Source organism: Sander vitreus, chromosome 11 (assembly GCF_031162955.1).
Source record: "Sander vitreus isolate 19-12246 chromosome 11, sanVit1, whole genome shotgun sequence".
NCBI lineage: Eukaryota > Metazoa > Chordata > Actinopteri > Perciformes > Percidae > Sander > Sander vitreus.
The window spans coordinates 31,635,797-31,660,796 of record NC_135865.1 but is presented as its reverse complement, the minus strand read 5'-3'; the positions used below and the strand labels follow the sequence as shown (position 1 = coordinate 31,660,796).

General features: G+C 44.2%; 1 protein-coding gene across 1 annotated transcript in view; it reads right to left on the bottom strand.

Moving 5' to 3' along the window:
- Nucleotides 1–25,000, bottom strand: part of tgfbr2l (transforming growth factor beta receptor-like) — a 26,779-nt gene that overhangs the window by 1,374 nt on the left and 405 nt on the right. The window contains exons 2-7 of the mRNA XM_078262750.1: nt 10,585–10,738; nt 7,046–7,257; nt 5,887–6,632; nt 3,317–3,454; nt 1,017–1,158; nt 480–607 (exon numbers count right to left, since the gene is read on the bottom strand). Of these exons, the coding sequence (XP_078118876.1) occupies nt 480–607; nt 1,017–1,158; nt 3,317–3,454; nt 5,887–6,632; nt 7,046–7,257; nt 10,585–10,738 (1,520 nt within the window). The remainder of the gene's footprint in view (nt 1–479; nt 608–1,016; nt 1,159–3,316; nt 3,455–5,886; nt 6,633–7,045; nt 7,258–10,584; nt 10,739–25,000) is intronic.

The following is a 25,000-nucleotide window of genomic DNA, read 5'->3' as shown; positions in this document are numbered from 1 at the left end:
TATATATATATATAACAAAAAATAAAAATAAAAAAATACATATATATATATATGTATACAAAAAATATATAAATAAATAAAAATATAAATGCTATAAAATTTTATAAAACACCCAAATTCAATGAAAGTAGTATCTTCTACTACGTTTTGCGTCCCGCGTCCGCACTACTGCGGCGTTTCCGAACCCCTAACACTTAGGAAACACTGCTGCCCTTGTTTTGGTTTGGAAACTCTGCGGTTGCTTTGTAGTCTGGACGGACAAACAGAGACGTTTAGAAACGAGGACGAAGAAGCCAGCGTTCGCCTCCTGATTGGGTCTTATGAGTCATGAATATTTTCAGAGAAGTCGCACAAAAGTCTGCTCGTTCTGAGTCTTTACGGTCAGAACGGGTCAGATGGCGGCAGCAGAGATGCATTCACACGCCGGAGACTGTATCTACGCGTATATATCTGTACTGGGTAAGCATGTGACCTCTGACCTGGTGTTGTGTCCACGCTGAGGGGATGTCTGGCCGTCCTCGGTCCCTCAGCACCAGGTCTCTCATGCTGTCCACACACGGCTGCTCGCACACTTTGGAGCCAAACGCAGGCTCGTAGTTCTTCACCTCTGCACCCACACACACACACACACACACACACACACACAGACAAACACACACACACACACAAACACAAACACAGACAAACACACACACACACACAAACACACAGAGACACACACACAGACACACACAAACACACACACACAGACAAACACACACACACACACACACACACACACACACACACACACACACACACACACACACACACACACACACACACACACACAGACACACACACACGTTTACATACGTGTTAGGGTTAGAGAGAGAATAGAGAGAATGTCTTTGAAAAACGTCACATTTTCTTGAGGAAGGATGCCTAACCCCTCCCCGCCAAATACGCGCACCTACGTAAGTCTTCCTCAAAGTGAGGGAAAATACTGGCTAAGGCAGAAGAAGAGAGGCTCGTACCCCCGATGGCGTGGCAGCGGGATGCCATCTCCCAGTGCACCAGAGCCATGGAGTAAACATCCATCTGTTTAAACGCCTCCAAGTCCTCCAGGTTCACCCGGGACTCCAGGACCTCCGGCGCCATGTAGCGAGCCGTCCCAACCTGGACGGGACGACACAGCAGAGTCCTCAACACAAAAGCCCAGAGAGAAACTAAAAGATCCATCTCAGCCCAGACACACTCGGTTTGACACACACACACACACACACACACACACACACACACACACACACACACACACACACACACACATAGAGAAGGCTAGGGAATGCATTATGTCAATGACGGGTCCCCACAAAGATAGTGCCACAAACCTGTATCTGTGTGTGCATGGTTCTAAAGGGTTGACCTTAGTGTCTTCATTAATCAGAGGTGTGTTTTGGGCGTAACATGCAATCAACCAATCAGAGATCATCTCCCATTCCCTTTAATTAAGAAACGCTTGAAATTTCTTGCTTTTTGGTCTCAACGTCATACCCAAATTAAAAGTGGTACAGCTCCCATATACTTTGACACTCAGGGGTGATCATTGGAAAGGTAACACTCTCGAGTTTCTGTTACAAGTGTCAGGGTGATTCTAGGCCTTACTGACACAGAGTTAGAGAGGCTAGAATGGAGGTTTTTATTCCCGTCCAAATCATACATCTGTAAAATGATTAAAATACACTGCTGTAAACACATCTAATGAGATACAGACAACACAAGGTCATAGCCACATGTCTCAGCTTACTGAGAAAAAGCCCAGAAGCCAAGAGACTCAAAAATGGATTTTATATGAATTGTTTTCTACAGATATGTCTGTCCGTTTTTCTTATTTCAATTTGAAAAGTGCAAAGAAAAAAGCCAATAAAGTACAAAATAAAACACTTCTCAAATACACAAACACATCCACATCAATCATACACATACTTAAAATAATTATCTACATAAATATATAGAAATAAGTCATTATAAATTGCACAGGGTGTGATATGCCTATAGGAGGCCCTGTTTTGCTTTGACACAGCTCCAACTATTACAGGGTTAAAATGTCAGTGTCAAATGTGGTATCTATCGACTTGTCTGCTCATTGGCTAAAAATGTAGACGAGTCTTATAGCATTTAAATCTAACTGGTCCGAGCAAATGTTGCTTGAGTGCGCGTGGGGCTCACATCGCGTCAGAGGAGTCTTCAGCTTCCCATTGGGATATCACAGGCAAACCTGAACCGATTGGCTTATACCAGGTATCTATGGAAACCTTAGATCTCAGAGAATACAGTGACACCCACGTCGACCATGTAGGACCCTCGGGAGAGAAGCGAGCGGCGATACAAGTGCGGAAATGAAAAACAGTTTAGCGATTTCCCGTTGTGATTCGGCCAGAAACGTCAAGACTGTGAGGCGAACAGCTCGTTTTGGATATAATTGTTTGGATATTCCATTTACTTGGACTCTTGGGGATTTAAGAAAAAAAGGTTTTGGGCAAAAAATCCTCGCAGTGGCTAAAGGGACAAGGAAAAAGGTATGGATGCACTCTCGACTCTAGACACCAGCTGCGCAGTGTACGTCTGTATTGTTTTATTTTCTTTAACTTTATAACAGTTGTATAACCGCTATAAATCATCTTATGCTTTATGTGTGGGCTAAATTGAATCATGAGAGGCTAAGCTTTCAATTGTTGTGTCGCATGGCTGTATATTTTGAAGATTTAATGCTTTAAAGTTATAAAAGCGTTTATGAGTGGAGGTTACAGCGACGTTACAGCGACACCACAGCCACAAAGTGTGCCGTCCACGGTACAGTGATCCTTAAAGCTAGGCGCGTTTGGACCTTGGAGCATTGCTGTTATGATGGAGGATTTGCACCATAATATTTGCACAGCATGTGTGTGTGCTGCTGTGCGTCCCTGTGTGTGTAACAAGCATAGTGTGCGTCCGCTGTGCACGAGCCTAGGAGCATTTTACTAATGCTCTGTTAAAATAACAATGAAATGCTGCGTTATTGACTTTAGACCAGGTTTTTGTTGGTCAATGGTGCCATCACTTCCCGCTGCCTCAAGATAGCAATACTCCCAGAATGCACCTGAACACACCTCCCTGTAAGACCAGCACGCCCAGAATGCACCTGAACACACCTCCCTGTAAGACCAGCACGGCCATGGGCGCACAGATGGGCACAGGTACATTTTCTATTTAAACGACGTGGGCGCTGGACGGGAAATTGACAACTGCGTCTTTGTTGTACTTTAAACACATGGCACTCCCCCCGTGTTGAGTTCACCTGTCCACTGTTGGCGTAGTCATCGACGGTGAGCGAGAGCTCGAGTCGTAACGCCAGACCAAAGTCACACAGGGCGCACTCCGTCCTGCTCTTCACCACGATGTTACTGCTCTTTAGGTCCCGATGGGCAACCGGCACCTACAGAGAAAAAAAGTACAGCTGCAAAGATTAATCAAATAATCAGTTTGAGTCATTTTTTATGAACAAAAAGGCAGACTTGTGTGATGTCAGTTTGTTGAATGTAGATATTTTCTAGTTTCTTCTCTCCTCTGTGACAGGAAACTGAATATCTTTGAGTTGTGGACAAAACAAGACATTTGAGGCCATTTATCTTAGGCTTTGGGAACACTGATCCACATTTTAGAGACCTAACAACTCATCCATTCATCCAGAACATAATCCACACATTAATCCACTATGAGAATAATCTTATAGCCCAAAACGTAAATTATCACGGTGAGCAAAATTGTATTTCCAGAGAACATAGACTGATTTAGCTTTGGTTTCCCACTCCATCCAACCATACATTCAATAATTCTGTAAATGTGTGTGTGTGTGTGTGTGTGTGTGTGTGTGTGTGTGTGTGTGTGTGGTGTGTGTGTGTGTGTGTGTGTGTGTGTGTGTGTGTGTGTGTGTGTGTGTGTGTGTGTGTGTCTGGCGCATTTTTTTACTCTGTCTCGGATAAAGAGGACTCTGGATTTTATTTCAAGACCGGTCAAGACCACAGCTGCAGCGATATCGTTACTGTAATTGGATGCAAAACTTCCTGCTTCAAATGCAACCAATAACTTAATGACTCATTTCTAATTTGAAATGGGTTACTGTTAACCCTCCTCTCCCCACCCCCTTAACACAAACTCCAAAGAAAGTGAATCCGGGAGACAGAAGAAGCTCTGGCTGTCTGGCACTGGTCTAGTATTGGTCTTGTCTCGGTCTCAACCCCTCAAAGTCTTGGTCTTGATACACTCCGGTCTTGGTCTTGTCTTGGTCTCAACCCCTCTAAGTCTTGGTCTTGTCTCGGCCTCAACTCCCCAAAGTCTTGGTCTGGTCTCTGCCTCAACTTCCCAAAGTCTTGGTCCTGTCTCTGCCTAAACCCCTCAAAGTCTCGGTCTCGTCTCAGCCTCAACCCCCTCAAAGTCTCGGTCTTGCCTCAGCCTCAACCCCTCAAAGTCTCTGTCTTGTCTCTGCCTCAACCCCTCAAATCTTGGTCCTGTCTCGGCCTAAAACCCCTCAAAGTCTCGGTCTTGTCTCAACCTCAACCCCTCAAAGTCTTGGTCTTGTCTCAGCCTCACTTCCTCAAAGTCTTGGTCTTGTCTCAGCCTCAACCCCTCAAAGTCTTGGTCCTGTCTAGGCCTAAACCCTTCAAAGTCTCAGTCTTGTCTAGGCCTCAACCCCCCAAAGTCTTGGTCCTGTCTCGGCCTCAACCCCTCAAAGTCTTGGTCTTGTCTCAGCCTCAACCCCTCAAAGTCTTGGTCCTGTCTAGGCCTAAACCCTTCAAAGTCTCAGTCTTGTCTAGGCCTCAACCCCCCAAAGTCTTGGTCCTGTCTCGGCCTCAACCCCTCAAAGTCTTGGTCTTGTCTCTGCCTCAACCCCTCAAAGTCTCGGTCTTGTCTGAGCCTCAACCCCTCAAAGTCTCGGGCTTGCCTCAGCCTCAACCCCTCAAAGTCTCAGTCTTGTCTTAGCCTCAACCCCCCAAAGTCTTGGTCCTTTCTTAGCCTCAACCCCTCAAAGTCTCGGTCTTGTTACTGTCTCAACCCCTCAGAGTCTCGGTCTTGTTTCTGGATCACTTCCTTAAAAGTCTTGGTCTTGTCTCGGCCTCAACCCCTCAAAGTCTTGGTCTTGTCTCGGCCTCAACCCCTCAAAGTCTCGGTCTTGTCTCAGCCTCAACCCCCCAAAGTCTTGGTCCTTTCTTAGCCTCAACCCCTCAAAGTCTCGGTCTTGTCTCAGCCTCAACCCCCCAAAGTCTTGGTCCTTTCTTAGCCTCAACCCCTCAAAGTCTCGGTCTTGTTACTGTCTCAACCCTTCAGAGTCTCGGTCTTGTTTCTGGATCACTTCCTTAAAAGTCTTGGTCTTGTCTCAGCCTCAACCCCTCAAAGTCTTGGTCTTATCTCGGCCTCAACCCCTCAAAGTCTCGGTCTTGTCTCGGCCTCAACCCCCCAAAGTCTTGCTCTTGTCTCAGCCTCAACCCCTCAAAGCCACGATAATGTCTTGGTCTCAACCCCTCAAAGTCTCAGTCTAGTCTTGGTCTCAACCCCTCATAGTCTCAGTCTTGTCTCGGCCTCACTCCCTAAAAGTATTAGTCTTGTCTTGGTCTCAACCCCTCAAAGTCTTGGTCTTGATACACTCTGGTCTTGGTGTTGACTTGGACATGGTTGAGGTGGTCTTAACTACAACACTTCCAGCTGCCTCCCATTCTACAATCAAGCCTTCCTACAAGAACTCTGCCCTACCACACTCACGCTGAGTCAGTCTACATTTCCAGCCTCAACATAGCTCTTGTGATTTTTCCCTTTTGAACCTTTTCCTAACCGTGTTTTTGCTCTCCTTGTAGTTCTGTCAGTCTGATTTACCTTCGGTATCCCACTGGGCGTTGTGTCACTATGGAGATGAGCTACCCCTCTGGCAATGCTGCCTGCCATGGCAACAAGTTCCTCCCAGCTGAGGATGTTTTCCGTGAGGAAGTCCTGCAGGTTCCCGAGGCTGTGATAGGCCAAAACCAGCCAGTACTTCCTGAGCGGGTGGCCACGCGGGCCCCTCTCCTCCGCCGCGAGGAATCGGACCACGTTGTCATGCTCCAGCTTGGCATCGGAGTAGATGGAGCACTCGTTTCTCCACGAGGCATACTCCACAGCCGGGAACACCTTCACTGCCACTGTTTCGTAGCTGTTAACTCCGCCCGTCACCCCCTGCAGCAAGCACGCCCTCCACACTTCAGCGAAGCGACCCTTCCCCACCAGTACCTCCAGCTTTATCGGCAGCAGTTCTGCCGACTGCCCCTGCCAGTCCGTCATGTCGTTGTTGAGAGACGGCACCTTGGTGTTGGACTCCCCCGTTTGGCCTCCAGGACCAATCATGCCGCCTCCTCCTCCGCCCTCTCCCCGAGCCCCCAGGCCGCCACATGGCAGGTCGAAGGCTTGGTATAGCTCTGGGGTGCGTTTGGTGGGCCAGGCAGGACGAGCAGGAGGGCCCGGTTTGTCCAGGCGGTGTGTGCGGTAGAAGTAGAAGGCAGCGGTGGCGACTATGGCAACCAGGACAGGAGGCACCAAACTTACCACCACCACCGGGATCACATCTTTACTCTGCAGCTTGGAGAATCCTGCAGGGGCAGCAGACATACTGGAATATATTCATCCATCCATTCATATGTTTACCCATATATTTATTTATCTATTCTATCATTTCTCCTTCGTTATCCATCCATCCTTAAATCTAATAATTCCTTCATTCTTAAGGTGCCTGTGCACAGGCAGCGTCATTTCCACGCTTACAATTCGTTGTATAAAGTCCAGTTCAAACCAAGATTCGTGACAAGACAAAAAACAAAATAAAAGCTTCTGAAAAAACTACACATCGGCCTGTTTTAGAGCCATCTTTCTATCCATCCATCCATCCATCCATCTATGTAGCCATCCATCCAACTATACATCCATCCATCTAGCTAACCATCCATCCATCAATCTAACTATCTATCCATCCATCCATCCATCCATCCCTCTGCCATGTACTCACCGTGAGCTCCCTTGTCGAAGATGAGTTTGTCGTTGCACTCGTGTTCTCCGTGGCAACCGCAGACCATCATGGCTCCGTCCTCGGCCGGCTGCGGGACCATGTGACACTCCCTGGAGGTAAAGTTCAGTAGCAGACGGGGGTCCACGCCCTCTAGTGGCAGGGCGGGGTTATGACACATGGTGTGCACTGTCATCGTGTTGTTGTTCTTCCTCCTGAGAGAGCAGAGGAACACCATTATCTCATTTATTAACTATTTATCCATTCAGTGATTCCTTCATCCTTATATCTATCCATCTGTCCTTCAATTCAGAAAAAAGTCTAATATTTTCAGAGAAAAAGTCTAATATTTTGAGAGAAAAAAGTTGAATATTATGGCGATAGAAGTCGAATATTTTTGAGAAAAACGTCTAATATTTTGAAAGAAATAGTCTAATATTTTTTGCATTGAGTACTTTTACTTTTTTTGTCGTCACAAGTTGAACTTGAACCCCAGACCTCTGCGTCGAGACATAAACCCTCTATGTAAATGTGCGCCTGCTCTACCAACTGAGCCAACAGTACTTTTATTTTTAAAGTGCTCATTTTATGCTCATTTTCAGGTTCATAATTGTATTTTGAGGTTGTACCAGAATAGGTTTACATGGTTTAATATTCAAAACATTGCTGCAGCTCCTCTTTTCACCCTGTGTGTTGAGCTCTCTGAGCTACAGAGTGAGACATCTCACTTCTGTTCTATGTTTGTTGGGAGTCACACATGCTCAGTACCTAGGTAAGGACTACTAGCCAGTCAGAAGTAGAGTATGAGGGCGTGCCCTGACAGTACCTAGGTAAGGACTACTAGCCAGTCAGAAGTAGAGTATGAGGGCGTGTCCTGACAGTACCTAGGTAAGGACTACTAGCCAGTCAGAAGCAGAGTATGAGGGCGTGTCCTGACAGTACCTAGGTAAGGACTACTAGCCAGTCAGAAGCAGAGTATGAGGGCGTGCCCTGACAGTGCCTAGGTAAGGACTACTAGCCAGTCAGAAGCAGAGTATGAGGGCGTGCCCTGACAGTACCTAGGTAAGGACTACTAGCCAGTCAGAAGCAGAGTATGAGGGCCCTGACAGTACCTAGGTAAGGACTACTAGCCAGTCAGAAGCAGAGTATGAGGGCGTGCCATGCTAGCAGCTAGGCGAGCATTATAACGTGTGTTCCAAAGTGACCACGTTTGTCTCTGAAGTAAAGGCTGGACTACAACAGAGCTGTTTGGAGCAGTTGGTGAACAGTGTTTTCTGTTGGAGATGGTAAGTCCCTTTGGGGGGGACTTTGGGCTTTTTCACTTTGTGAACCTATAACATGCACAAAAAAAGATATATATCACAATAAAGCATAATATGAGCACTTTAATACTTTAACTACATTTTCCTGATGATACTCACAGACTTTTACTGAAGTATTTTTACAGTGTAGTATTAGTACTTTAAATGCAGTAATCTGAATACTTTTTCCATCGCTTATCTGTGCACAACGTCCCGAGGAAACTTTCTTTCAGCTTTTTTTTGCCACTTTATTCTACAGTTTTGTCCATTTGTTGATGTTTTTTATTGTTGGTTGGCTGATGTGTGAGGAGCTGTGAGTCGCCAGAGCAGCTCCACAATGCTCCCTATCAACTTTGACCTGAATAAAGCAGCCTTTCCCTCCCCTCTCTTCTCTTCTTCTTCCGTCTTATCTCTGGTTTCCTACAGCTATCTGGGAGGGTCGACCCGGCTGACGTGAACAGGAAATGAGAGGGGTGCAGCGAGGGGGATCCCGGAGAAGCTCTGTTATCCAAACAAAGGCACGAATCAGCAGAAATGTTTCCAAAGTGTAGAAACCGATGCCAGTGGGTGTGAAGCTCTCTCTCTCTCTCTCTCTCTCTCTCTCTCTCTCTCTCTCTCTGTCTCTGTCTCTCTCTCTCTCTCTCTCTCTCTCTCTCTCTCTCTCTCTCTCTCTCTCTCTCTCTCTCTCTCTCTCTCTCTCTCTCTCTCTCTCTCTCTCTCTCTCTCTCTCTGTCTCTGTCTCTCTCTCTCTCTCTCTGTCTCTCTCTCTCTCTCTCTCCCTCTGTCTCTCCCTCTCTCTCTCTGTCTCTCTCACGTTAAAACATCTGTGTGTGAACCTTTGAAAATGAAATATGAAAAAGGGACCAAACTGCCGCCGTATGTTATTATTTCCGTGCAGCAGTAGCGTATCAGAGTTTGGGAGTTTGATCAACAACATGTTGGAGCAGCTTAGCTGTTCTGCGGTGGACTCTGCTGGCTCATGGGAGCGTGCGGAGGGAAAAACAACGAGTGCACTTTGTTATCCAACGTTTTTATGGGACACTGAAGGCTCCGGGACATTTTGTTTTTGACTCTTTGACTCGGTTTCTTCAAAGACACAAATACTGCAAGAAATGAGAACATACGGACACTTTAAATCAGACACTGAATATAAAATATGAGTCTAACAACCAGTTTAATCCAACGCACGTAACTTTGGGTTCAACATTGGGGGGGTTGAGATCTCCAACTATCTAGACAGTCCTAAAAATACTGTAAAAAAACTCATGAAAAAACCCTCAAAATAAGCTCGAAATAAGTGACAAATGGCAAAAGGCGACAAATGTCAGAGAAACAAAAAAATTAAGAAAAAAACTCAAAATGAAGCAACAAAAACACAGACGTCCATCAGAAAACAACAAGGAAACGGGGACTAAATGAACACAATAAAACAGGAAAAACTAGAACAGAAAATCGCAACCATGACACTGACTAAACTTCACAGTCTCTTACAGGATACGACTGTAAATGGCAATGCATTCTGGGAGAAAATAATATCACAGCCATTGTTTTTGTTCCTTTTCAATTTGTTGACTTTTTTTGGGGCCATTTTTTTTTATGTTTTTGAGTTTTAGTTTTTTCTGAAGTCTTTGATGCTGATCCCGGGACTTCCCTAGATAGCTGGAGATCTCAACCCCCCCAATGTTGAACCCAAAGTTACGCCCGTAATTACAGCACTGTCTGTGAATGTTACAGATTATTGTTAACACCAATGCATCTTGGGAAAATAAAGGAAAAAGGCGGGAGGTACAATGCAGCCAGTATATCACTGTATATTAAAAAATAATACGGTAAGAAACTGTCTGTCTATTTAGAACAGTATGCAGATTGTAAAAGAACAGGAGCCAGTTTATTACTCTACATTGACAATGTGGTATTTGATTTGTGATGTCTTCCCATTGACCGAGCAATTTATTTATTTTTTGGTAGTTTAATTTTGGTGATGTTTTTTGTCACTTTTTTCAACCTTTTTGTCACTTTTTCCCAATTATTTTGTCACAAATTTCCGTTGTTCTTGTCGATTTTTCTGCACTTTTTTCTTTGACTTTTTTGTTGTTTTTTCCAACATTTTTTGTCACTTTTTTCCAACGTTCCTTGAAAAAAATTGTAATGGTTGTATGGAACCATCCACTTTATGTTTTTGGACAATTTGGTTGTAAGAAAAACCAAATCCCAAACGGGAGGGTTAAGAAGTGCACTGACCACATGGCGATGCAGATCTCATCCACGGCGTTGCAGAAGGACGTGAGGTTGCAGTTGCTGAGGCAGACGCTGTCTTTGCACAGCGGACTGGTCGCCTCGCACCACTTACACAGGTTGGAGCTCAGGTGGCTGAGACTGTGAACAGCTGGAACACCTGTGGAGGGAAAGAGACTCACATCAGACACATCGGGCTGCAGAAACTCACAAGATGTTCATTTACACGACAGTCAAGTTTGTGTGTTTTCTCCTTAACTTCTTTAGGACATGAACACCTGTTTCCTGGGTGAAAGTCTTGTGTTTTCTCCTTAACTTCTTCAGGACATGAACACCTGTTTCCTGGTGAAAGTCTTGTGTTTTCTCCTTAACTTCTTCAGGACATGAACACCTGTTTCCTGGTGAAAGTCTTGTGTTTTCTCCTTAACTTCTTCAGGACATGAACACCTGTTTCCTGGGTGAAAGTATTGTGTTTTCTCCTTAACTTCTTCAGGACATGAACACCTGTTTCCTGGTGAAAGTCTTGTGTTTTCTCCTTAACTTCTTCAGGACATGAACACCTGTTTCCTGGTGAAAGTCTTGTGTTTTCTCCTTAACTTCTCCAGGACATGAACACCTGTTTCCTGGTGAAAGTCTTGTGTTTTCTCCTTAACTTCTTCAGGACATGAACACCTGTTTCCTGGTGAAAGTCTTGTGTTTTCTCCTTAACTTCTTCAGGACATGAACACCTGTTTCCTGGTGAAAGTCTTGTGTTTTCTCCTTAACTTCTTCAGGACATGAACACCTGTTTCCTGGTGAAAGTCTTGTGTTTTCTCCTTAACTTCTTCAGGACATGAACACCTGTTTCCTGGTGAAAGTCTTGTGTTTTCTCCTTAAAGGTCCAATGTGTGGGAATGTCTCCCATCTAGCGTTGAGATCATATATATTGCAATCAACTCTCTCGCACCACGCAGTTCAAAGTACTTATTACAGCTACGGTAGCCTTCACACTTCAAAAAGCCAGTCTCTTGCTCTTTTCAATGTCCTTTTTCTTGTTATGGGCGAAGAAGAAGACTCCTGTTCCTGAAATTTGGATTTTGAATATGTGTGGTCCTCCATGTTTCCTTCTTCAAACTTGCCGGGGCCGGGAAGCTACGATACCCGTTAGCAACATTAGCAGCAGCTGTGAGTTTATCATGTGACAGAGAAAACATGAAAAGCGGAGCATTATGTCCTGTATTGTATGTCCCTTACCGGCTACCGTATCTCAAGATGGAGCATGAATATGGATCTATGGATATGGTCTACCCCACTTCATGTGAATGCTAATGTAAAATTTCAAGCCAATAGGAATACTTGGAATTGATGGTGATGGTAAATATTCATGAAAAAGGACACGTTTGTGAACGGGCAACATTTGATAATGTTGTATTTAATAATGTAAAAACAACTGAAAACTTTACACACTGGGCCTTTAACTTCTTCAGGACATGAACTCTGCTCCCCCCTCTTTAAAGCCCTGTGTTGTAGGAGCCAAAAATCCCCCCCGACCTCCTCCCTTCGAGGATCTTCACGCTCTTATACAGCAGCAGTCAATGTGCTGCTGACAGTAATAAATAACGTGGAATATAAACCGAACAGGCTGGATTATAACTGTTCTGAATATTGAGTACAGTGAAAGTAAAGAGTGTGAATACTTCCTCTACCTCTGTATATATGTACTCTGCCACGTACAGAAACACTGTGACTGGCTGGGTGTGTCCCTCTGACTTATTAGCCCAAAAACATTAGCATGACGTTAGCATGAAGCTTCACACTGTGTGTGTGTGTGTGTGTGTGTGTGTGTGTGTGTGTGTGATGTTTTGATTTAACTGGTATTTCTATGTCATCTGGGTCTGATCACTGCTGATGTTATGATGTGGCTGAGCATCAAACACACACTCACACACACACACACACACACACACACACACACACACACACACACACACAGCTGAAGTTATTCCAGATGTTTCTTCCAAACAGAGTTGAAGACAAAGAAAAAAGAAAAGTGAAAGAGCTCGAGAAGCCGAAAGCTCACTTTAATTAGAATCAGCGCTGAGTGTGTGTGTGTGTGTGTGTGTGTGTGTGTGTGTGTGTGTGTGTGTGTGTGTGTGTGTGTGTGTGTGTGTTGTCTGTTGTGTGTTTGTGTGTGTGGGTGCCTCCAGGAATAAATTGAAGCCAGAAGTTGAGCTGCTTTCAGAGCCAAGTAAGCATCGAACGCTCCGCCCTCAAAGGCTCATGGGAAATATCTAAGCACTCCACGCTGCCCGGAGGAGGCCCTCGCTATCAGAGCTGCAGGTTTATTTTAAACAAACACACACACACACACACACACACACACACACACACACACACACACACACAGTTTAGGTTTAAAGGGATAGTTCTCTCTTCTGTTCCTCTCTGAGAGTCAGATGTTCAGATTGATTCCTCTCTGTCAGTTAAATACGAAGCTACAGCTAGTTAGCTTAGCTTAGCATTGAGAGTGGAAACAGCTAGCTTGGCTCTGTCCAAAGTTCACAAACTCCACCTCCCAGCTCCTGTGAAGCTGATAACCACGTTAGATCTGTTTGGTTTCATCTTAACAACGGTACTGGGTTGCACCAGCTACGTGTCTAACGTGGACTCATTTGAACGTAACCTCTTTAAGGGGATTATACAAAACTACCTTTTTGATGTTTGCACCAGCTGAAATGGTTCCAACGTAAGCATAAGTTTAACAATTTAAATCTCACACTTCGCCCTCAGTAGGTGTAAAGTCATCCGTAAACTAGCGGTTGTCATGGCACATGGTGTTGACAGGCGGGATAACTCGGAGGAGCGACCAACTGTGTTGCGACAGTGTTATGGTCAGTGTCTCCATGGTGCAAGCAAACATTCACACCACTTCAGTATCAATCTTACTGGTTTCCACGGGTCGTTGAGTAGGTTTGGGTAACGAACTCGGTACTTGTTTGGGTACAGACCGAATCACGTCGGTACTACCGAGGACCGGTTCACGTTAAAATAGGGTGACCAGATTTCCCAGAACTAAAACCGGGACACTTTGCGCGTGACCGTAGTTGCTCGTGCATGCACATGCTTTTTAACGTAACCATGTGCCAGCCCAGGTCAGACATAGACACAGACAGATTAGACACAGTTTTGCCAACAGCACACATAGGCCTACTGCTCACAACATAATGGGGTATCTCAGTTAATATTCATGAATGTTGTTGGTATGTAGCCTACATATCTAAGAAATAATATTAAAAGACATTGAGTGAGTTTCATGTGGGACCAACTTTATTTTTCAGAACTGAACTTGTGAAAAACTTTGTGAAAAGGTATTTTTCATTGCATGGCACTACATGAATTATTTGGAACTGCTGCCACAGGCTTGAACTAAAGTTATGGTAACACTACATGAATTATGAATTCATGCATGAATTAATTCATGATTTGTGGATTACTTCATTCCTTTTTATCTTATGAATCAACAGGAATTGACGTGTTCATAGCCTCTCATTCATGACCTCATGCATGAACAACACATCAACTAAAGCATTAGGTAAGGTGGCGACATCATTTTGCACAAGTTGTGTTCAAATCACAATTTTGCGCAGTGATGACCACATTTTTTTTTGCAGAAAAACAAATAATCATGATCATGCTTAATAAATCATAATTCATAATGATGTGCCCACATACCTAATGCTTTAGTTGTGTTCATGTATGGTCATGAATGACAGACAATGAAATTCCTGATGATTCATGGGATATTAAGGAATGCAGTAACACATAAATCATTAATTACATAATGCATAATAATACATAGCCTACATCAATTAATTCATGCATGAATTCATGTACCCTTACCGTAAAGTGTTACCAGTGTTATTCTAACTAACAATACACACACACACACACACACACACACATACACACACACACACACACACAAGAGTAATCTCATTTGATAGAGCAGATAGCTTCCCTATTGGAAACATTCATTCTGTATATTTGTTAGAGGAGTGAATTGTTGGCTGAAAGCCTGCTGTGAAATGATGCACAGGTGTCAGCAGAATGGGCCCGTGTGACGAGTAGCGTCTTTAAGGTGGGAATGGTCATACGGTTCCTCTCGTCAGTCCATGTGACGGGAGCATTTGTGCCCGGTAGACACATGGCGAACTGACAAAGGAGACCTACATTTTTGAACGGAATCTCCCTGCTTTTGAAATGCGTGAACATTTCCACCCAGCGTCGCTGTGTCCATTCGAGACAGATGAGAAGAGGCATTGCAACACTGTTTACAAATATACATTGTAACGCTGGCTGCACAGATTATGCAGACACAGAGCGCTACGATTGACTGACACACACACACACACACATTGTTAAAATAATATGCTGGACGCTTCTTTCTACATGGGTTTAGTTAATAATCGGGCTATAATAAGACCACATCGGCTATGTAATCGCTGACAACCGGGACAATTGCATAAGGCAAGGCAGCTTTATTTGTAGAGCACATTTCAGCAACAGGGCAATTCAAAGTGCTTTACATGAAAACATTAAAGAGCATTTAAAAACGATAAAAAAAATCAAAAAATACCACTAGATAAAAGACAAGAATACAATTGACGGTGCAGTATAAGAAATTAACAATTATTTAAAGAAAGGCAACATCAAAAAGAAAGGTCTTCAGCCTTGATTTAAAAGAACTGAGAGTTGCAGCGGACCTGCAGTTTTCTGGGAGTTTGTTCCAGATATGTGGAGCATAAAAACTAAACGCTGCTTCCCCCTGTTTAGTTCTGACTCTTGGGACAACAAGCAGGCCTGTCCCAGACGACCTGAGAGGTCTGGGTGGGTCATAGTGTAGCAGATCAGAAATGTATTTTGGCCCTAAACCGTTTAGTGATTTATAAACCAGCAAAAGTATTTTGAAATCTATTCTTTGGGGCACAGGAAGCCAGTGTAGAGACTTCAGAACTGGAGTGATGTGATCCACTTTCTTGGTCTTAGTGAGGACTCGAGCAGCAGCCTTCTGAATCAGCTGCAGCTGTCTGATTGATTTTTTAGGGAGACCTGTAAGGACACCGTTACAGTAGTCAAGTCTACTGAAGATAAAAGCATGGACAAGTTTTTCCAAATCCTGCTGAGACATAAGTCCTTTATCCATCCATCCATCCATCCATCTTCATCCGCTTATCCGGGGTCGGGTCGCGGGGGTAGCAGCTCCAGCAGGGGACCCCAAACTTCCCTTTCCCGGGCCACATTAACCAGCTCCGACTGGGGGATCCCGAGGCGTTCCCAGGCCAGGTTAGAGATATAATCCCTCCACCTAGTCCTGGGTCTCCCCCGAGGCCTCCTCCCAGCTGGACGTGCCTGGAACACCTCCCCAGATGCCCGAACCACCTCAACTGGCTCCTTTCGACGCAAAGGAGCAGCGGCTCTACTCCGAGCTCCTCACGGATAACTGAGCTTCTCACCCTATCCCTAAGGGAGACGCCAGCTACCCTCCTGAGGAAACCCATTTCGGCCGCTTGTACCCTGGATCTTGTTCTTTCGGTCATGACCCAGCCTTCATGACCATAGGTGAGGGTGGGAACAAAAACTGACCGGTAGATTGAGAGCTTTGCCTTCTGGCTCAGCTCTCTTTTCGTCACAACGGTGCGATGAATTGAATGCAATACCGCACCTGCTGTGCCGATTCTCCGACCAATCTCACGCTCCATTGTCCCCTTAATCGCGAACAAGACCCCAAGGTAATTGAACTCCTTAACTTCGGGTAAGGACTCATTCCCTACCTGGAGAAGGCACTCCATCGGTTTCCTGCTGAGAACCATGGCCTCCGATTTAGAGGTGCTGATCCTCATCCCAGCCGCTTCACACTCGGCTGCGAACCGATCCAGTGAGTGCTGAAGGTCACAGGCCGATGATGCCATCAGGACCACATCATCTGCAAAAAGCAGCGATGAGATCCCCAGCCCACCGAACTGCAACCCCTCTCCACCCCGACTACGCCTCGATATCCTGGCCATAAATACTACAAACAGGATTGGTGACAAAGCACAGCCCTGGCGGAGGCCAACTCTCACCTGAAACGAGTCCGACTTACTGCAGAGAACCCGACACAGCTCTCGCTTTGGTCGTACAGAGATTGGATGGCCCCTGAGAAGGGACCCCCTCACCCCGTACTCCTGCAGCACCTCCCACAGTATCTGGTCCCCGGGTCATACGCCTTCTCCAGATCCACAAACACATGTAGACTGGTTGGGCATACTCCCAGGCTCCCTCCAGGATCCTTGCGAGAGTAAAGATCTGATCCGTTGTTCCACGACCAGGACGGAATCCGCATTGTTCCTCTTCAACCTGAGATTCGACTATCGACCGAACCCTCCTTTCCAGCACCTTGGAGTAGACTTTACCGGGGAGGCTGAGAAGTGTGATACCCCTGTAATTGGCACACACCCTCTGGTCCCCCTTTTTAAAAAGGGGAACCACCACCCCGGTCTGCCACTCCTTAGGCACCGTCCCAGACTTCCACGCAATGTTGAAGAGGCGTGTCAACCAAGACAACCCCTCCACACCCAGAGCTTTAAGCATTTCTGGACGGATCTCATCAATTCCTGGGGCTTTGCCACTGTGGAGTTGTTTAACTACCTCAGCAACCTCCACCAGGGAATATAATATAACATATATCAAGGGTTAAAGGACATAAGTCCTTTAACCCTTGATATATGTTTAAGGTGGTAATAAGCTGACTTTGTTATTGTCTTAATGTGGCTGTTGAAATTCAGGTCTGAGTCCATGACTACACTAAGATTTCTGGCTTTGTCTGTTGTTTTTAACATTGTCGTTTGAAGCTGAGTGCTGGCTTTTAATCGTTTCTCTTTTGCTCCAAAAACAACCACCTCAGTTTTTTCATCATTTCATTTAAGAAAGTTCTGGCACATCCAGTCGTTAATTTGTTCAATGCACTTAGTCAGTTTTTGTATTGGACTATAGTCCCCTGGCGATAAGGTTATGTAAATGTGTGTGTCGTCCGCATAACTATGGTAACTTATTTAGTTTTTTTCCATAATCTGAGCCAGTGGAAGCATGTCAATGTTAAACAGAAGAGGCCCCAGAACGGCACCCTGGGAACTCCGCACGTCATATTTGTATGCTCAGATGCATAATTACCTATAGACAGAAAGTAGTCCCTATTCTTTAGATAGGATTCAAACCAGTTTAGTACTGAGCCAGAAATGCCAACCCAGTTTTCCAATCGGTCTAGTAATATGTCATGGTCGACCGTGTCAAATGCAGCACTGAGATCAAGTAATACCAAGACTGAGGTTTTGCCACTATCTGTGTTTAAGTGGATGTCATTAAAGACTTTAACAAGAGCTATCTCAGTGCTGTGGTGTGGTCAAAAACCAGACTGGAAGACATCAAAACTGTTGTTTAGTGACAAGAAAAGGTTGAGTTGTTGAGAAACCGTTTTTTCAATGATTTTACTTAAAAATGGAAGGTTTGATATCGGCCTATAGTTGCTCATTAGTGACGTGTCTAGATTGTTCTTTTCTAAGAGTGGCTTAATGACTGCAGTTCTCAGGGCCTGTGGGAAGATACCTGGTTAGTGGTTGGTGTAAACCGGGCCATTTTAGCGTCCTGACAGGCTTTTGTTGGGACTCAGGACACGCAACTCAGAATCGGGACTGTCCCGGTCAAATCGGGACGTCTGGTCACCCTACATTAAATCAAACAGTGCTTATCTGTCTTCTCTGCATGTTGACAGAGAGCACGCACCCACCCACACACACACACACACACACACACACACACACACACACACGCACCCACACACACACACCCACACACGCACACACACACGAGCACCCACACAATTTCTCACTCCCATTTCGTAAAATATGGACGCTTGGTCAGGTGCCTTTGTCATTGTTTTTGACGTTAAAAGTCTCCTTTAGCACCATATAACACCCTTTAACTAAACGCCCTTGGTTGGGACTATTGCTGTCCCTTTTGACGCCGTTATGTTAAGGAAAAGGTCCATGACACGTGGAATTTCCCCCTTACATACTACTCGCTAAACCCTGTGTAGCTGCTGCTTTCCCCGGTACGTTCTACAAACAAGCTGAAGGACGCTTTTTTCGTCTACAGCGGTGGTTTCTGTGCCCTGGTGACTGACTGAATAAAATAGAATAAGATACAAAAACAAGAATAAAAGTAACCGTGAGTAAGAAATGAATAATTATTTGATTTAATAGGTTGTAGTGAAGGGTTTGGGAGGGGACAGGGAGAGGTTTTAGTTTAGTTTTTGAGTGTAAAATGTTCTCAATAAATAACATAAAGATAATATGTTAATGGGATAGTTAATATTTGTATCTGGAATTATGTTTACAACTGGAATTATGTTTTTGTTATTATGGAGGGACAGTACCAAATAAATGTACCGTTGAGTACTGGAACCCTGGTACCGGTAGCAAATAAATATGTGAAAGGTACCCAACCGTATCGTTGAGTTTGGACTTTACACCCGATCCACAATTTACTCCAGATTTTAATGTGCGAATACTTTTTGATAAAATACGAGAACCAAGGACTTTCCCAGCAGCCTCAGCTCTACTCCATGTTAATTAACTAATTAATCCTCGTGTTGTCTTCACGCCAACCATGCACTTGTTGTCCTCTCAGGTCAAAATAGAAAATGAACACTTTGTTTGACACTTTTTTTCAATGTTTTTGTCCCTTTTTTCAATGTTTTTGTCCCTTTTGTTCGTCCACTACCACCAGTACTGTATACGCGCCACTCACCACCTTATTACCACTACTGTTACACTTATTTTTGGAATTCATGGTCAATAAACCTCTTTTAAAGGAAATTATACCACATTTTTGAAGTCAAAAAAGCAGAAATGATGAATGATTTTGACTAATATTAGAGCAATGTATGTTGATGGATAATCACAGACTGGTGTATTCCAAAGTTTATTCCGAATACTGTTTAGAAACATTTTTTTCAAATGCTATAACATTGAAGAAAATACTCAAAATGTAATGAAAGTATAGAGATCATTCCTGTCTCCTAAAATGTACATCCCCATACAGCTAAATTACATTCTCAACGTGGAAAACCGGATTGTGTTCGTAGTCCACGTGAGGAAGGAGGTCGGGTGGACGGGTTCGTGTCCCGTGTGGAACTGAAAGTGACGTTGGTTTGGTGTATAAGTTACGTAACAACATTTGAACCCAAACCGTCATATTTTTCTAAACCTACAGTAGTTTTTGTAACGTTAACAGCATATTTGTAAAACTGCAACCGCAATACATTGACCTCTTAAATGTATTTGAGAAGGCCGTTTAGAATTTAGTTTCTATGGGAAAGGATTTTATTTTAAATGCAAAGACTGTTTGAAATGAAACGTCTCAGCGCACGCCAGGCAGAGTGAAGCGTCTCTGCAGATACACACGCCACCGTACATTGTGTGTGTGTGTCTCTGTGTGTGTGTGTGTGTGTGTGTGTGTGTGTGTGTGTGTGTGTGTGTGTGTGTGTGTGTGTGTGTGAGGGTCATCAGGCCATCACCACGTCACCTCACTGCCCTCATTAGTACAAATAAAACACACACACACTTTTCTTTCAGTGCCAGTCCGTCTCTTCTCCAGTGTCTTAAGACAGCGCCAAGAAGCCTGCGTGTGTGTGTGATTGAGTGTGTGTGTGTGTGTGTGTGTGTGTGTGTGTGTGTGTGTGTCTCGGATACACTCGCTCTTTGTTAGATGTGAGATAATAAGTTGCTTTTTAATCACACGCTCTGTTCCTCTTCATGTCACTTCAGTTTAAAATCACAGAGGCTGAGTAACAGTCAGACATTTTGAATGAATGAAAAAGTATAAAATAAAATAACATACATTACATAACATTAAAAATAAATAAATGCTAAATGCTGGGCATGTGTTGTCAAATGTATTAAGATGTGTTCTTAATTTGCTCGTGTTGTGTCTATTTGCGTGTCTTATCATTAAGCTGCAGTGCGTCTGCCCCTGTCGGCCACCGTACATTTGGATGGTGCAACAAGTCAGACCTGCTTGGTTCTTCCAGGATGATTGTAAATATTTACAAAGAATATGTTTAGGGCATTTCCTCTCTAACTGGGACGTTTTGGGACTGATTGGTGGGATCGCTGTGGACGAAGTACACACGGAGATACACTGGTAAGAGCCAATGAGGTTTAACCATGAATCAGCTCATTTAAATATCTCATGTTACTGTATTGTGTCAACAGTTAACTTCATTTAATAATGGATGAGGAGTTTTCTTTTGCGGGGTGCAAATGTTCCACCAAAACAAGTTCCTTCCTGAGACTATTTAGCAGAGCCACTGTCGCCACGTCCGGAGCTTAGCATAGTGTGTGTGTGTGGGGGAGGGTGTGGAAATGGGAGTCATGTCATCCTTCTACAGCCTGCTTAATGGGGAGTGCAAGAGCCTGCTGCTTATCTACAACACCTCTGCACACACACACACACACACACACACACACACACACACACACACACACACACACACACACACACATTCTTGTACTTGCTGCCTAGTAAGGACCAAGTACATGCACGCACGCACGCACGCACGCACGCACGCACGCACGCACGCACACACACACACACACACACCGTCGCTGCGTCCGGAGCTTAGCGCCGCCCAACACGATTGGGATTGGTTTAAAGAAATGCAAACAACCTAGAGTTTGTCCTATCCCACAATGCATTTGTGGTGTAACCAGACCTTACGCCACAGCGCTGTGGAGATAGGAGCTGGTTACAAGAGACTAGGTTGTTTGCTTCAGTTCCCCATTGTAAAGACCTGTCTGACAGCAAGGTAAAGCGCTGAAAATATTCTAAATATAGTGTCCACTTGAACTGATATATATATGTTTTAGGTGCTTCTCCAAACTGGGGGCGTGCCGACCAGTAGGCCTGCACGATATTGGAAAGTCAATATCGACTACTGGGGTGACTTTGTAGGGGAGTGCATCTACATAGAAAATAAAAATGAAAAAGGAACTTTTCGAATGTGAACCATTTCTTGATGAACTTTAATGCTTTACAAACACCAAAGCAAGTAAGCGTTGTGACTACTCTTCTGAAGTGATTTTGGAGAGGGAAATGAGGTAGTTAAATACACTGGTTGACTCACATGACCCTAGGGAGGTCTTCCAGGGACATCCAGCTGGGAGGAGGCCCCGGGGAAGACCCAGGACTAGGTGCAGGGATTATATCTCCAACCTGGCCTGGGAACGCCTCGGGATCCCCCAGTCGGAGCTGGTTAATGTGGCTCGGGAAAGGGAAGTTTGGGGTCCCCTGCTGGAGCTGCTGCCCCCGCGACCCGATACCGGATAAGCGGATGAAGATGGATGGATGGATGGATGGACTCACATGACACCATTGTATTCATATAATACTATCAATCCAGGCTAAAGTGAATGATATTAATAATCAGAGATGTTCACAAGTCATTTTTTGCAAGTCCAAGTCCAGTCTCCAGTCTCTGGCCATCTGATCTGTCCCTAACACTGTATTGTTAAATCTCATGAATTCAAAGCATGTCCTGTAGCTCCATCCATACAGTACAGTATCAACATCAGTTGTATGATAACTTTATGGGGTCTACTGCAATGCAATCTGAAGAAACACAAATTAAGGACTTAAATTTTAAGTATAAAACAATTAAGTATTTTTCAACATTTTGGTATCTGCACCAAATAATACATTTTTGTCTGCGTTACTAACTGGCTGTAAAGCCCAACCTCATCATGCATTACATGTTTCAGTGTTCAAAGTGTGAGGGAAACATCTGTATTGAAAGTTAATACACCAACCATGGTGCAAACATGTGAGAACTGATACTTTCTGTATTGCTATTTAACAACAAATTGGTGAAATATTAACCTAAGGCTGTCACATCATATGGATACAACTATAAAGATACAATGTGCCTGTTCCCAGCATTAGCACAACACTTTGCGATGGTTAGCTTGTTACCTGTGACGATATATGCTAAATGTAACGTCTCTTTCACATTAGTAAGTGACGGACCTATCTGGGTGCGTTTGGAGATGCCTGATGAAGTTTGACGTTGATCCGGCATCATTTATCTTGGTGCCACACACCTTGCATGTAGCTGTTCTCTTACTGCCTCTGTTTACCAAGTTATTGAAAGCAAAACTAATGAGAAAAGGCACAACTCCGGGAGGACTTGGTGTCTCCATCGTCAATGCATTTTTTGATATGTGAGTGCGCGCACATAAGGCATAGCGCATGCGTTACGTTGCACATTATGGCAAAGGGCCGGGGACATGCAGCTCGTCATACGTTTCCCCAACGTATATGCGCCAATAAAAGAAAATAGAAATACATGAATACATTTAGATTTAAAAAGCAATAATTGCATGAAAACAGGTTGTTGACGAGTCTTGAAGCTCAAGTCCGAGTCAAGTCTGAAGTGTTTTGGGTCGAGTCGCAAGTCAAGTCTGCTAGTCAGCTGTTGGTGTGACTTAAGCGCGATTCGAGTCCGAGTCTCAGACTCGAGTCCCTATCGCTGTTAATAATGCTTGCATGTTGCTTCCTCTTAATTTCAGGTAGTGGTCGACTAGCGGGGCCTGCTTTGGTTGTTTGAGAAATTGATCATCATTGATTGTGATTGGTGGTTGGCTGTGCATGCAGAGCCTGCATTTCACACTAGCAACAAACTGTGTATCCAAGAACACTTAAATCAGTGTAAATTACGTTATATCGGACACAGACTGCTGTTGTAGATTAGTGTTACATTTCCAGCTTAACGAACCGTAACGTTAGTTGGGACTTTTTCTTTAGGCTAACTATATTAGCTTTAGCCTGGCTGGTAGTAGCTTTTTGTGGTGAAAAATGGCCAATGACATCGTGATTACGTTGCATTAATCAATTGATTTAGTTTGTCTTTGCAGCGAACATAAAACACGGACTACTGTAGCTTCACTACCCATGGAAATGCATGTGCATCACTGTGTCAGCGACAGCTGCCACTTACGGTACTTTTCTAGACATGGAGAGCCTCACTTCCCATAACAAACCCCGTCGGGGAAAGTTTACTTTTCTATCAAGCAGCAAAAAAGTTTAAGCATCAACATCGCAACGTCCTGCAATGTGACTATCGCGATGTAGACAATGAAACAAAATATTGTGCAGCCCTGCTGACCTGACCTATCTACTGTAGCTAACACACTGACTATGGAGAAGTAGCTCAGGCAAAGGGCAGGTTGAGTCTCTCTACATACTACTCTCTACTGCTGTCTCTCTACATACTACTCTCTACTGTTGTCTCTCTACATACTACTCTCTACTGTTGTCTCTCTACATACTACTCTCTACTGATGTCTCTCTACATACTACTCTCTACTGTCTCTCTACATTCTACTGTCACTCTACATACTACTCTCTACTGTCTCTACTCTCTACTGCTGTCTCTCTACATACTACTCTCTACCGATGTCTCTCTACATACTACTCTCTACTGCTGTCTCTCTACATACTACTCTCTACCGATGTCTCTCTACATACTACTCTCTACTGCTGTCTCTCTACATACTACTCTCTACTGTCTCTACTCTCTACTGCTGTCTCTCTACATACTACTCTCTACCGATGTCTCTCTACATACTACTCTCTACTGTTGTCTCTCTACATACTACTCTCTACTGTTGTCGCTCTTAATACTCCGTCATCTTACAACGCTGCGTAGCTGCTGCTCTGCCCGGTGCGTTCTACACACACGCTGATTTTTGCGTCGTTTCTGACGCTGAGAGCCACTGCCCAAGCGTCCGTACTTTACAGAACGGGTTGTTCAAAACCAGCCAGACCAGATCACCAAACATCAGGGTCTGAATGTTAGCGAATCCCCGCTGCAGGTTCAACATGCGAAGACTGAAGCCTGTTACCACTGACTCTCTGTCTTTGTCTCTCTTTGTGTTTTGGTAGAAGCGTGTTAGCATGATAACAACTCCAGTTTTAAAGATCTGAATGCACGCTGTGGGATAAACTTTATAAAAAAATTAAATAAAGGAGAATTTCCGAATGACAGCAATAAACAGATGTGGAAATAAACTAGCTTTTTAGTTAGACCAGTGAAAAGTACATTACTTAGATTTCTTTTTTATTACTTCAACTACATTTAGCTGATACTACTGTACTTTTACTGCTGATACTTTGTTAATCCTTCTGTTCTGTGACAGAAGTAGGATTTAAAAGCAGGACACACTAAATACACTTTGTTGTATTTGTACTTTTACTTCTTGTAGTCCTCAAGCTGTCTCCTAAACAATATAGCCTACTAAACATTTTTTGTTTTGTTTTGCACATTCTGCACTCCTTTTCCTTATGTCAA